This window comes from Rhinoraja longicauda, unplaced genomic scaffold (assembly GCF_053455715.1).
Source record: "Rhinoraja longicauda isolate Sanriku21f unplaced genomic scaffold, sRhiLon1.1 Scf000217, whole genome shotgun sequence".
In the NCBI taxonomy this organism is placed as follows: Eukaryota; Metazoa; Chordata; class Chondrichthyes; order Rajiformes; family Arhynchobatidae; genus Rhinoraja; species Rhinoraja longicauda.
In genome coordinates this window covers 60,564-73,518 of record NW_027601435.1, presented here as the reverse complement: position 1 = coordinate 73,518, position 12,955 = coordinate 60,564, and the positions used below count along the sequence as shown (strand labels likewise).

The window sequence follows — 12,955 nt, the reverse complement described above, 5'->3', positions numbered from 1 at the left end:
ACACCACCCTCCATTCTAACCTCTCCTGTGCCTCTGTCCTGCACGAGATCCCACCCCACTGCCAATCTAGTTTAAACCCTCCCATGTAGCATTAGCAAACCTTCCCGCTAGGATGTTGTTCCCCTCCAGTTTAGGTGCAACCCGTCCCTTTTATTCAGGTCACCCCTGCCCCGGAAAAGATCCCAAAGATCCTGAAATCCGAATCCCTGCCCCCTGCACCAACTCTTCACGGAGTTGGACAAAAACAATTCACCAGGATGTTGGCTGAAAAGGAGGTTGATAAAGGATAATAAGATCATGAGGGGCATTGACAGCATAGATAGTTGGAGTCCTTTCCCCAGGGTAGGAATGTCCAGATACATGGGTAGGAAAGGAATAGAGAGATGAGATCCCAATGTGGTCAAATGGGGTCATGCAGATGAGGATCATGGTCAGCATAGACAAGGTTACCTGAAGGAAACGTTTCTGTGCTGCATTACTCTACAACTCTATAAGCATCGAATTGAGCTCTTTGGCATACTGGGTTCATGCAATTTACCCAACTACACTAATCCCATTTGCCCACATTAAGACAGTATCCCTCTCTGCCAAGTCCTATTTAAGCATTTGTCTCAAAGCTTTTTAAACATAGGATTCAGATTAACATTTAGTGCGGAAACAGGCCCTTTGGCCCAAGTCCTCGCCAACCAGCGACCCTTGCACTATCCTACACACACTAGAGATGGGGTTTTTAACATTTACCAAGCTTACAACCCAAGAGTATGAACATGGAATCCTCCAATTTTAGGTGACCTCTAACAACCCCCCCTCCCCCCCCACCCCCCCCTTACCTGGCTCACACCTATTTCTCCCTTCCCCCTCCTCTTACATCTCTTCCTATGGCTTCACAATTTGTAATCCCCCTCCTCTCTTCCAGCTTTCTTTTCCCCCACCCCTTACAATCAGTCTGAAGAAGTATCCTGACTTGAAACGTCTCCAATCCACATTCCTCAGAGATGTTGCCAGACCCACTGAGTTACTCCAGCACTTTGTTTCTTTGTTTAACACAGACCAGACTTAGACCCAACCAGTGACCCAACCAACACAATCACTGACTTGTCAGACCCTGGTCATCCTTCTCCCTGTTCCCTTCCAGCAGAAGGTACAGAAGCTTGAAAGCGTGCAACACTAGACTCCAGAACAGCTTCTTCCCCTCTGTTATCAAGCTTCTGAACGGTCCTTCCATTAACTAGGGGACTAAACCAATTCACCTCTACTGCATTGCAGACATTGGACTTTGTTTCTGGAACTAATGCACTACAAAGCTGAGAAACATATTCTTAGTTACTCCAGCACTCTGTATCTTCCCTTTTGTTCTATCTATTGCACTCGAGTTTGGCTTGATTGTATTTATGTATAGTATTTTCTGATCTGATTGGAAAGCATGCAAAAGAAAGCTTTTCACTGTATCTCGGAACATGTGACAACAATAAACTTAAGCCGAACCTAGACCTAATATTGTGTAGGAAAGAACTGCAGATGCTGGTTTAAATCGACGGTAGACACAAAATGCTGGAGTAACTCAGTGGGACAGGCAGCATCTCTGGAGAAAAGGAATGGATAACATTTCGGATAAGACTTCTTCAGACTGAAGGGTCTCGATCTGAAATGTCATCCAGTCCTTCTCTCCAGAGATGCCTCCTGTCCCGCTACACCTAATATTCACAGGTGAAATACTACAAGATTGGAAGGCTTGAGTTATTAGGTGACATTAGATCAGCTGTGGACACAAGAAACTGCAGGCACCGGAATCTTTAGCAAAAACAATGCTGGAGTAAGATGCTGGATTCAGGCAGCATCTGCAGAGGGAATAGACAGGAAACCTTTTGGGTTGGGAACCTTCTTCAGATTGATCAGACTGAACAGACAGGGACTGTTTTCCCTGGAGTGAAGGAGGCCGAGGGGTGATCTTATGGAGGTTTATGAAATCATGGGAAGCATAGAGAAGGCGCATGGTCACAGCCTATACTCCAGCAGAGGGGAGTCTAAAACTAGAGGGCGCAGCTTTAATGTGAGAGGGGAGAGACTTATTCCCACATAGGGTGCTGGGTATAAGGAAGAAGCTGCCACAGAAATTGGTAGAGATGGGTAGAATTATAACGTTTAAAAGACACTTGTACAGGTTTATGCATAGGAAGGGTTTAGAGGGATATGAGCCAAACAGGCAAAGCACACTAGCTTTGGTAGACATCTTGATTGGCATGGGTAAGCTGACAGGTCTCTTTGCATGCTGCATGATTCTAATATCAGATATCTGTGGGGGAGTAACATGCTTGGATCTATGGCAGGAGTTCAGATAGTTTATGTGTGGAAATAACAGATACCAGAGTTACAGAGTGGGAAGTCATTCATTGTCTGTAGGAAGTAATTTACATGTTGAATAACAGATACTAGGAGTGGGTTACAAACTGAAGGTTTTCAATGGGTTTGTGTGTTAATGTACACAATCTCAAATACTGCAGCTGAGGCCAATGTAAAATGCCCAGAGAACAGACCTGAGAACACTTCCTGCTGCTGTGTGATTTGAAAAGCCCACCCACCCTCTAGAGAAATTGACCAAAGGCCTGTGTGCCAGCGTGTCACCCCAGACCCAAAACCCACGATGGTCTTGAACCGTAAGTACTACTGACCTTTATTTTGTTGTAGTTATACGGATCCCTATTCACATTGCGACCCTGGGGGGGCCTGGAAGATAAATGGATGGGATGAGTTACTACCTCCAAGCTGAAGAGTTCCTGCACTTTGCTGACAACTTCTTCACAGGGACAACACTTCCTGTTCTGTCTCAGTGCCAGAGACCAGGGGCTCCGTGGTAACTCCAGCGTTGCAGAATCGGTGCTCCCACACTGCAGCTTGGAGCAATGACAGCAAATATACCCCGTCCCGGGTTTGCCGGGTGTGAAGTGTAATAGTGAGGAGGTGTGGGAATTGTGGGAAGAACTGAACTGCTCTCTGTCTTATGAGCACTTCGTACCGTGGAAATAGAACTTTATTTTAGTGAAGTGTCTCATAGGTTGAACATGTCTGACCTTGTACTTTTGATCTTTAATGTTAAGGCTGATAAGGGAAAGAAGAGAATTCTGGATCACAATAGTTAACCATGTTAACAAATATACGTGACCCACTCCACATTTCTTGCTATTAAATATGATATTAAAAGGTCGCATGCTCTGAGTCAGCAGAGCAGTCTCTGGCTTGACACGTTATTGTGAACAAAGAAGTTAATTGTCACTCACGTCTTGAATATATTATTCCAACAGAGGTCTGGCTTTGTCTCTGCAGACCTTTAGTGACATCACAACAGATTCTTGGTCCCTTTATTTAAAGAGAGGTATAGCTGCCATGGAAGCAGTTGGGTGAATGGTGAAAGGTTGAGTCCTGGGATGGGGTGCTGTATGAGAGATTGAGCAGGTTGGGCCGAAGCTCACTGGAGATTTTGGAATGAGAGGTGATCTTCATGAATTGTCTAAATTGTGAGGGGGACTGACAGGGTTGTGTCAGATTCAGGGGCGGCCATTTGAGGTGGAGCTGAAGACCTTTGCTCAGAATGCAGCCGTGCAGCTGCAGAACCAGCTGTTGTTCTGGTGCTGGTGTCCAGTTCCTGGGCTCAGTGGAGACCACAGACCAGCACCACAGCCCGACACTACCACTGGAGACCCCCCTGTCAGCTCTCCTTGACAACTCCCATCTCTCACTAGAACCCATCTGAGTAACGAGACTTACCACCAGCCATGGATGGTCCACCATTCAAATTCACATCCTTTGCCGGTCCAGTGATTCACCTGGAGAAAGAACAAAGAAAACCCATCACTGAAACAAAATGGATGAAAAAGGTTAAAAAAAAGATAGATCATTGGGGTCATTGTCAGGCAGAGAGTGGGCAGGCAATGGGAGGGTTTGGCAAAAGGACAGAGGGGTGAGTGAACAAAGGGAGGGGTGGAAGAGACAGGTGGATGGGTCAAAGTGACTGTGGGATTGGTTGCTTCTCTCCAGGTGGATGTTTCTCTGCTTCTCAGGATATGAGTGAGAGGGTGCAGAGGAAAGTGGGACCCAGAACAAGTGGTACACATTGGTACCAATGTGGAGAAGGCAGCAATGGAAGTCTGTCAATGTTGCCAGAGGTGGACAGGTGGCAATCTCTGGGCTGCTGGCACGGCCAGGCTTCAGGGAGAACAGAATGTGAAGAGAAGGTGGTGATAGACTGGTAATATCCATGGTGCATGCAGGTACATTCAGATTCAGAGGCAGATGAAACCTGTATGAGATGGACGGGTCACAAGTTAATAGGATTGGGACAATGCCCAAGTCACGACAGTTGAATCAAGATCAGCAGGGTATGGGCATACCAGGCAATAACAGCAAAAATAAATAAGGTGAACAGAGGGTGTGAGTGTTGGATGATGACAGAGAAGGAATTGTTGGATAGGAGCAAATTGAGAGACACAATCTGGTGTCCACAATATACACAGAATGTGATGAGTAAGATTGGTGAGCTGCAGGTACAAAGAGCCATGTGTGATTATGATGTGCTGCTGATCACATGGCTCATTCTCGGCAGAACAGACCTCTTAATATTCAAAGATATGGTGGTCAGAAAAGGTAAGGATGGAAAACAGGAGATGGGAGGCAGAGGAAAATGGTATTATAGACTATCGATTAAACATTCCCTTCTCCAAACAAGACAGCATCAAAGCTTCACCGTCGCCTCTCGCCGATGGACGGATGCCAACTACTATAGACTGAAGAGAGGGGATGTCCTTAAGGCCATGCACAAACTCGCTTGGGCTGGAATTCACTTTGCAAAACTTCCTCTTCTTCCCGACGTCGTTCATGCCCACGTGCACAACCACTTCTGGCTGTTCACCCTTCCTCTTGAGGATGTTCTGAAGTCGGTCTGTGACATATTTAACCCTGGCACCAGGGAGGTAACAGACCATCCTGAAGTCCCGCCTGCCGCTACAGAATCTCCTGCCCACACTTCGGACAATGGAGTCACCCACTACTATGGCTCTGCCTGACGTCGGTCTCCCCAGTCGAGTCTCCTTGCCAGGATTGGAGCCACCGACCTGTTCACCGCTTGGACTGGAAGCGTCTTCTGCTCCGACAACTCCTAAGGGGGCATACCTGTTTTCATTCGGCACAGCCACCGGGGTCGCCTGCTCTCCACGTTTACTCCCTTTTCTCCCAGTCACCCACCTGCTCTCCTCCTGAATCACTGGCTTAACAACTTCACTTGTCCAGGAAACTCTCATTTTCCAGGATGGCCCTAAGGTCATCCAGCTGCTTCCCCAGTTCCCCAACACGTTCACTCAGGAGCTGCACCTGGACACAATTCCTGCAGGTGTAGTCTCCAGAAGCTCCATAGGCATCCTTGACCACCCATAACCTGCAGGAAATACACTGCACCAACCTGCCTGCCATTTCTTCAGTGGACAAAAAATCACAAGTTTCAAAGATCTGGGATACCAAAAAAAATTAGAGATTGCCAAATTTTATTTGGAGAAAAAAATAAATGGACAGAATACTTTTCAACTCTTGTTTCCTTACGCAAACATAGATAATGTGCTTTGTGTTAGTAAATCGCGATATGGACTGCTCTCCCCAGTCCTCATGTATCACAAGTGTTGATATTGTGGCAGCTGGCACTGTCACTGAAGAATGGGGAATGTTTTATGTACAGACGAGGAGTATTCCCACACCAGGGAAAAGTAAAGGAACTCAGGTGCTCCCTGGATCACCCAGGAGGGAGTGAAGGAAGGAGTGAGCATGAGGAAGGTGAGACTTCAATGGAAACCCACCTGAATGTGGTGAGTTGGGAGAGGCAGTGAGTACAAAAGGAGAGAGGCTTTTCAAGGGAAAGTGGAACAAAGAGCCTTCCAAAGGCCTGTAAATGGGATGAGCGGAGTGTGGAGATCAGGGTATAACGGAGTGATCTGCATCAAGGTAGAGGCACAGCTGGAACATGGCTGAGGGCATTGTATCACCCGTTATCAGGAAATGGGAGCTGCCAGAAGCGGAGTGATGCAGATCTGGGAGAGGGGGTGGGGGTAACTGATGAGGAGGAGGAGGTAACACTAACAAGTCACTTGCACCGGAAGGGATAATCCCAGGTTGTTAAAGGATGCAAGGGTCATGGAGCAGGTGGCTGTAATCTATGTTGCCACCACCTTCTGGGTGAAGAAATTGACCCTCAGGTTCCAATCAAATCTTGCCCCACTCACCTTTAACCTAAGTCTTCTTGTTCATGATTCCCCCGCGTTCGGTAAAATACCCTATCTATTCCCCTCAAGACCTTATACTCCTTTATAAGATCATTGCTCATCTTCCTGCACTCCAAAGAATAACGTTCTCGCCTACACAACCTCTCTCTGTAGCACAGGCTCACAAGTCCTGGCAACATCCTCTTCAGCTTCTCTGTGCTCTTTAAGCTTAATGACATCCTTCCTATTGCAGAGTGACCAAAACTGAACACAATACTCCAAATGCAGCCTGAAAGTCTTGTGCAACTGTAACACAATATTGCAACTTCTTTACTCAACACCCTGATTAATGAAGGTACCAAAAGCCTTTACTACCCATTCCTCAAACCTCCCTGAGAGGATGTTAGTCCTTTTCCAGTTTTGATGCACCCTGTCCCTCTTGTACAGGTCACACCTGCCCAGAAGTTATCCCAGTGATCTCATCAGCTAAAGGCCTGCCTTCTGCACCAGTTCTTCAGCCATGCGTTCATCTATTCTATTGTTACCATCGTTGGCATATGGCACTGAGAGGAATTTTGAGATTACACTCTGGAAGTTCTGCTTTGTAAACTTCTACCAAACTCTCTAAGTTCACCCTGTCGGATCTCACCTCTCGTTCTGCCTAGGTTGTCAGTACCATTGTGTACAACAATCTCAGCTGTTTTCCCTCCCCTTTCACAATGTCCCGGATCCAATCCAAGACATCTCTGTCCTTGACACGAGAGAGGCAACAAACCATCCTGGGATCTCGCTCTGAGCCAAGGGGAAGTCCATCTCTTCCCCACACCACAGCTCACTGAGATGTTTCCTTGCCCTGCTGTGCATCACAGCCAACTGTGGTGCCACACCTTGGCTACTGCTGCAACTTTCCTCTGAGAGACCTACTCTGTCTGCGAGGGGAATGACCACAGGGCACTCACTCCTGCACGACCTGCCTGCACTTACTGCTCCTCCTGGTCATCCACCTCCTTCCTTTCTCTACCTGCAGTGTGACTAATTGCTAAATTCAGTCAATAAAGTTCTCCGTAAATCAAATTCTCCACGGCACTACACAGTGGGAAGCTGCAGCTGGACACAGCCTCCTGCAGGTGTAGTCAGACACACCAGAAATGTTCCCAAACTCCCACAGGAAGAGCAGACCACTGGCCTAACCTCCATAACCTTTCCTCTTGTTCTACCCTTATTAGACCTTTGATGTATATGGTCTCACTTCCACCTGACATTGCTCTGCCCATCTTATTAGATCAATATCACCATGTAACCAATCACTCTTCAGACATAAATCCAGATACACACATTCTGTCCCAAATAAACCTCCTCACCATGGGTGGCACAATGGCGCAGTAGTACAGCTGCTGCCTCCCAATGCCAGAGACCCGGGTTTCATCCTGACTACGGGTGCTGTCTATATGGAGTTTGCACGTTCTTGCTGTGACTGCGTGTGTTTCCTCTGGATGCTCTGGTTTCCTCCCACATCCCAAAGACGTGTGGGTTTGTAGGTTAATTGTCCCTAGTGTGTAGGATAGAACTAGTGTACTGGTGATTGCTGTTCAGCACGGACTCAATGGGCCTGTTCCACTCTATATCTCTGAAACTAAAAACATGTACACGTTACTGAAGGAATCACAGATCAGAGGAGCAGGACATGACACAAGAGGGTCTGATGTCAGAAGGCAGCTGTTTTATGGATCGCTGACTGAGGGCAAACGATCAGGTGGTGACAGAACAAGTTTCAGAGATGCTCGTACAGTATTCTTGAAGCCTTTCAACATCGACACACTCCATTGGTGACAACAAACAGTGGATTGTCTTATTTGGCATACCTGCATAAAGTGTGTGCTCGGTCGTAAAGAGTTATCATGGAAACAGCCCCATTGATCGAACTCGTCCATGCTGACCAAGGTGCCTCACCTAAGCTAGTCCCATTTCCTTAGGTATGGCCCATCTATCTATATAATACTAAAACTCTGCGGTCCAACATTCCGTATGTATATACGGAAGATTCCGTATGTATATACGGAAGATTCCGAAGATTTCTGTCCATAACTTACAAACCCTGCTCCTCCCAGACGGTACACCAAAGCGCTACGATTTTTGTACCGCCGTATTCACCATTGACATGGGCAACTATTGTAAGTACTTTCGTTCAAATTGAAGCTACCTTTTTAAAGCTAGAGAGATATTAAAGTTTAAATTTTCATTTCTAACACTTTTCTTGAAGGGTCCAAACCCTACTCCTCCCAGACGGTACACCAAAGCGCTACGATTTTTGTACCGCCGTATTCACCATTAACATGGGCAACTATTGTAAGTACTTTCGTTCAAATTGAAGCTACCTTTTTAAAGCTAGAGAGATATTAAAGTATAAATTTTCATTTCTAACCCTTTTCTTGAAGGGGCTTCAGTGCGTGATGTCACAATGGCACCCGTGCACCAATGAGAGATCAGCTCGGTTTTAAATTTACATCTTCAGCTTGTGACGTCACAATGCTTGTGTGAGATTGTTGCAACATTGTTGCGAAAAGCAACTGCCAGTTTTTTAAAGTTGTGCAAGTCACTTAACATACACAGATCAGCATGGGGCCCCTATTCCCTCCCTCCCCCCCTTCCCCCCTCACCCCTTCCTCCCCACTCCTTCCCACCTCCATCCCCACTCCCTCCCCCCCTCCTCCCCAACTCCCTCCCCACCTCCCTCACCCCTCCTCCGCTAACTCCCCCCCCCTCCCTCCTTCCCTCCATCCTCCCCCCCTCCCTCCACCCTTCCATCCCTCTCCCCCTCCCCCCTCCTTCCACCCTCCCTCCCCCCCTTCTGGTTACAAAGGAAACCCTACGGGGACGGGCCCAACGGGGAAAGAGGGGTACTGGGAAAAGGGGAGGTCCCCCTCCCTCCCCTTCCCCCCTCCCCTCCCCCCTCCCCCTCCCCCCTAACCCTCTCCCTCCCCCTCCCCTCCCCCCCTCCCCTCCTCCCTCCACACCTCCTCCTCCCTCCCTCCCCTCCTCCCGGTTACAAAGGAAACCCTACGAGGACGGGCCCAACGGGGAAAGAGGGGTACTGGGAAAAGGGGAGGTCCCCCTCCCTCCCCCCTTCCCCATCCCATCCCCCCTCCCTCCCCTCTCCCTCCCCCCCGTTCCCCCTCCCCTTCCCCCCTCCCTCCACACCTCTCTCCTCCCTCCCTCCCCTTCCCTCCCTCCCATCCTCCCAATGCTTGTTTGAGATGGGTGCTACATTGTTTCGAAAAGCACCACTAACAGATCGCAGTGAGAAGCACTATGTGACCGTGAATGTTTCAAAACAAGCACTTAAAAAGCACTTATCTTTTTTTAAAGTATTTTTTTTTATTGCAAGTCACTTAACATACACAGATCAGCATTGGGCCCCTATGCTCGTGGGCCACCGGGGCAAGTGTTTCGAAAAAAGCACTGAGAGTGTGTCTGGGGGAGAGAGAGAATGGGGGGGGGGGGGGGTCTGAGAATGGGGACTGGGGAGGGGGACAACAGGGGTCATTGCGGAGGGGGCTTGGTGGTGGGGGAAAGAGGGGTACTGGGAAAAGGGGAGGTCCCACTTCCCCCCTCAACCCCTTCCTCCCCCCTCCTTCCCACCTCCATCCCCACTCCCTCCCCCCTCCCTCCCCCCTCAATCCCAACCTCCTTCACCACTCAGCCCCTAACTCCCCCCCTCCCTCCTTCCCTCCATCCCACCCTCCCCCACTCCCTCCCCCTCCCTCCACCATTCCATCCCTCTCCCCCTCCCCCCTCCTTCCACCCTCCCTCCCCTCCTCCCGGTTGCAATGGAAACCCTACGAGGACGGGCCCAATGGGGAAAGAGGGGTACTGGGAAAATGGGAGGTTCCCCTCCCTCCCCCCTCACTCCCCCCTCCCTCCCTTCTCCCTCCCCCCCTCCCTCCCCCTCCCCTTCCCCCCTCCCTCCCCTTCCCCCCTCCCCCCTCCCTCCCCCTCCCCCCTACCCCCTTCCCTCCCCTCTCCCTCCCCCCCTTCCCCCTCCCCTCCCCCCTCCCTCCCCCTCCCCTCCCCCCTCCACACCTCCCTACTCCCTCCCTCGAAAAGCAACTGACAGAAGCACTAAGTAGCCGCGAATGTTTCAAAACCAGCACTTAACCGCGAATGTTTTTTTAAAAAGCACTTAACCGCGAATGTTTCAAAACAAGCAATTAAAAAGCACTTTTTTTTTAAAAGTATTTTTTTTTATTCCAAGAGATGGGGGGGGTCTGAGAATGGGGACTGGGGAGGGGGACAACAGGGGTCGTTGCGGTGGGGGCTTGGTGGTGGGAGAAAGAGGGGTACTGGGAAAAGGGGAGGTCCCACTTCCCCCTCAACCTCTTCCTTCCCCCTCCTTCCCACCTCCATCCCCACTCTCTCCCCCCTCAATCCCAACCTCCATCACCACTCAGCCCCTAACTCACCCCTCCCTCCTTCCCTCCATCCGACCCTCCCCCACTCCCTCCCCCCCTCCCTCCACCCTTCCACCCCTCTCCCCCTCCTTCCACCCTCCCTCCCCCCCTCCCGGTTACAATGGAAACCCTACGGGGACGGGCCCAACGGGGAAAGAGGGGTACTGGGAAAAGGGGAGTTCCCCTCCCTCCCCTCCTCCCTCCCCTCCCCCCTACCCCTCTTCCCCCCTCCCCCTCCCCTCCCCCCCTCCCTCCCCCTCCCCTCCTCCCTCCACACCTCCCTCCACACCTCCCTCCTCCCTCCCTCCCCCCCTCCCGGTTACAATGGAAACCCTACGAGGACGGGCCCAACGGGGAAAGAGGAGTACTGGGAAAAGGGGAGGTCCCCCTCCCCCCCCCCTTCCCCCTCCCCTCCCCCATCCCCTCTCCCTCCCCCTCCCTCCCCCTCCCCCCTACCCCCCTCCCTCCCCTCCCCCCTCCCTCCCCTCCCCTCCTCCCTCCACACCTCCCTCCTCCCTCCCCCTTCCCGCCCTCCCCTCCTCCCGGTTACAATGGAAACCCTACGAGGACGGGCCCAACGGGGAAAGAGGGGTACTGGGAAAAGGGGAGGTCCCCCTCCCTCCCTCCCCCCTACCCACCTCCCTCCCCTCTCCCTCCCCCCCTACCCTCCTCCCTTCCCCCCTCCCCCCTCCCATCCTCCCAATGCTTGTGTGAGATGGGTGCCACATTGTTTCGAAAAGCACCACTAACAGATCGCAGTGAGAAGCACTATGTGACCGCGAATGTTTCAAAACGAGCACTTAAAAAGCACTTATCTTTTTTTAAAGTATTTTTTTTAATTGCAAGTCACTTAACATACACAGATCAGCATTGGGCCCCTATGCTCGTGGGCCACCGGGGCAAGTGTTTCGAAAAAAGCACTGAGAGTGTGTCTGGGGGAGAGAGAGAATGGGGGGGGGTCTGAGAATGGGGACTGGGGATGGGGACAACAGGGGTCGTTGCGGAGGGGGCATGGTGGTGGAGGAAAGAGGGGTACTGGGAAAAGGGGAGGTCCCCTTCACCCCTCAACCCCTTCCTCCCCCTCCTTCCCATCTCCATCCCCACTCCCTCCCCCCTCCTCCCCCTCCCTCCCCATCCCTCTCCACCTCCCTCAACCCTCCCCCCTAACTCCCCCCCTCCCTCCTTCCCTCCATCCCTCCCTCCCCCACTCCCACCCCCCTCCCTCCACCCTTCCATCCCTCTCCCCTCCCCCTCCCCCCTCCTTCCACCCTTCCTCCCCCCCTCCCGGTTACAATGGAAACCCTACGGGGACGGGCCCAACGAGGAAAGAGGGGTACTGGGAAAAGGGGAGGTCCCCCTCCCTCCCCCCCTTCTCCCTCCACTCCACCCTCCCCTCCCCCCCTCCCTCCCCCTCCTCTGCTCCCTCCACACCTCCCTCCTCCCTCCCTCCCTCTTCCCTCCCTCCCATCCTCCCAGTTACAATGGAAACCCTACGAGGACGGGCCCAACGGGCCCACTCGGTCTAGTATACTACTAAAACTCAGATCTTGTGTTATATATATATATAACACTGATGTCGGCTGAATACGGCAATTCCGGCAAAACGTACCGCCTTAATCAGCATGCGGTTCGCTGCTGGAAAATGATATTTTTATTTAATTCGGACGCATATTTTTTAAGTTACAGAGGTTTAAAAGTGCTGCCCCCCCTGATTTATCGAAGTTTTGACAGAAGGGGGGCGCTGCGGTGCGGATTGTGATGTCACAATGCCCCTGTGAGATGGACTCGAGCTGACCCCCCTTCCCCCCCCCAGCGGTATTCAGCGTGTGACGTCACAATGCCCCTGTGCTACATTGTTGCGAAGAGCTGTCAAGTCAAGTCCATTTTATTTGTATAGCACATTTAAAAACAACCCACGTTGACCAAAGTGCTGTACATCTGATTAGGTACTAAGGAAAAAAATGAAACATACAGTACACGCAAACAGTTCACAGCGCCTCCTCAATGAGCCTCAAACGCTAGGGAGTAGAAATAGGTTTTGAGCATGGACTTAAAGGAGTCGATGGAGGGGGCAGTTCTGATGGGGAGAGGGATGCTCTTTCCACCCTCCCCCTCTCTCCCTCCCCCCTCCCCCCTTTCCCCCCTCCCCCCCTTTCCGCCCTCCCCTTCCACCCTCCCCTCCCCTCCCCCCTCCCTCCCCCTTCCCTCCCCCCACTCCCCTTCCCCCTTCCCCCTCCCCTCCTCCCTCCACACCTCCCTCCTCCCCCC

At 51.2% G+C, this 12,955-nt stretch overlaps 1 protein-coding gene across 1 annotated transcript in view; it reads right to left on the bottom strand.

Moving 5' to 3' along the window:
* The window catches only part of LOC144590579 (ribonuclease T2-A-like), a 30,970-nt gene that overhangs the window by 8,643 nt on the left and 9,372 nt on the right, over positions 1–12,955 (bottom strand). Inside the window, exons 3-4 of the mRNA XM_078395098.1 lie at positions 3,763–3,821; positions 2,670–2,724 (exon numbers count right to left, since the gene is read on the bottom strand). Of these exons, the coding sequence (XP_078251224.1) occupies positions 2,670–2,724; positions 3,763–3,821 (114 nt within the window). The remainder of the gene's footprint in view (positions 1–2,669; positions 2,725–3,762; positions 3,822–12,955) is intronic.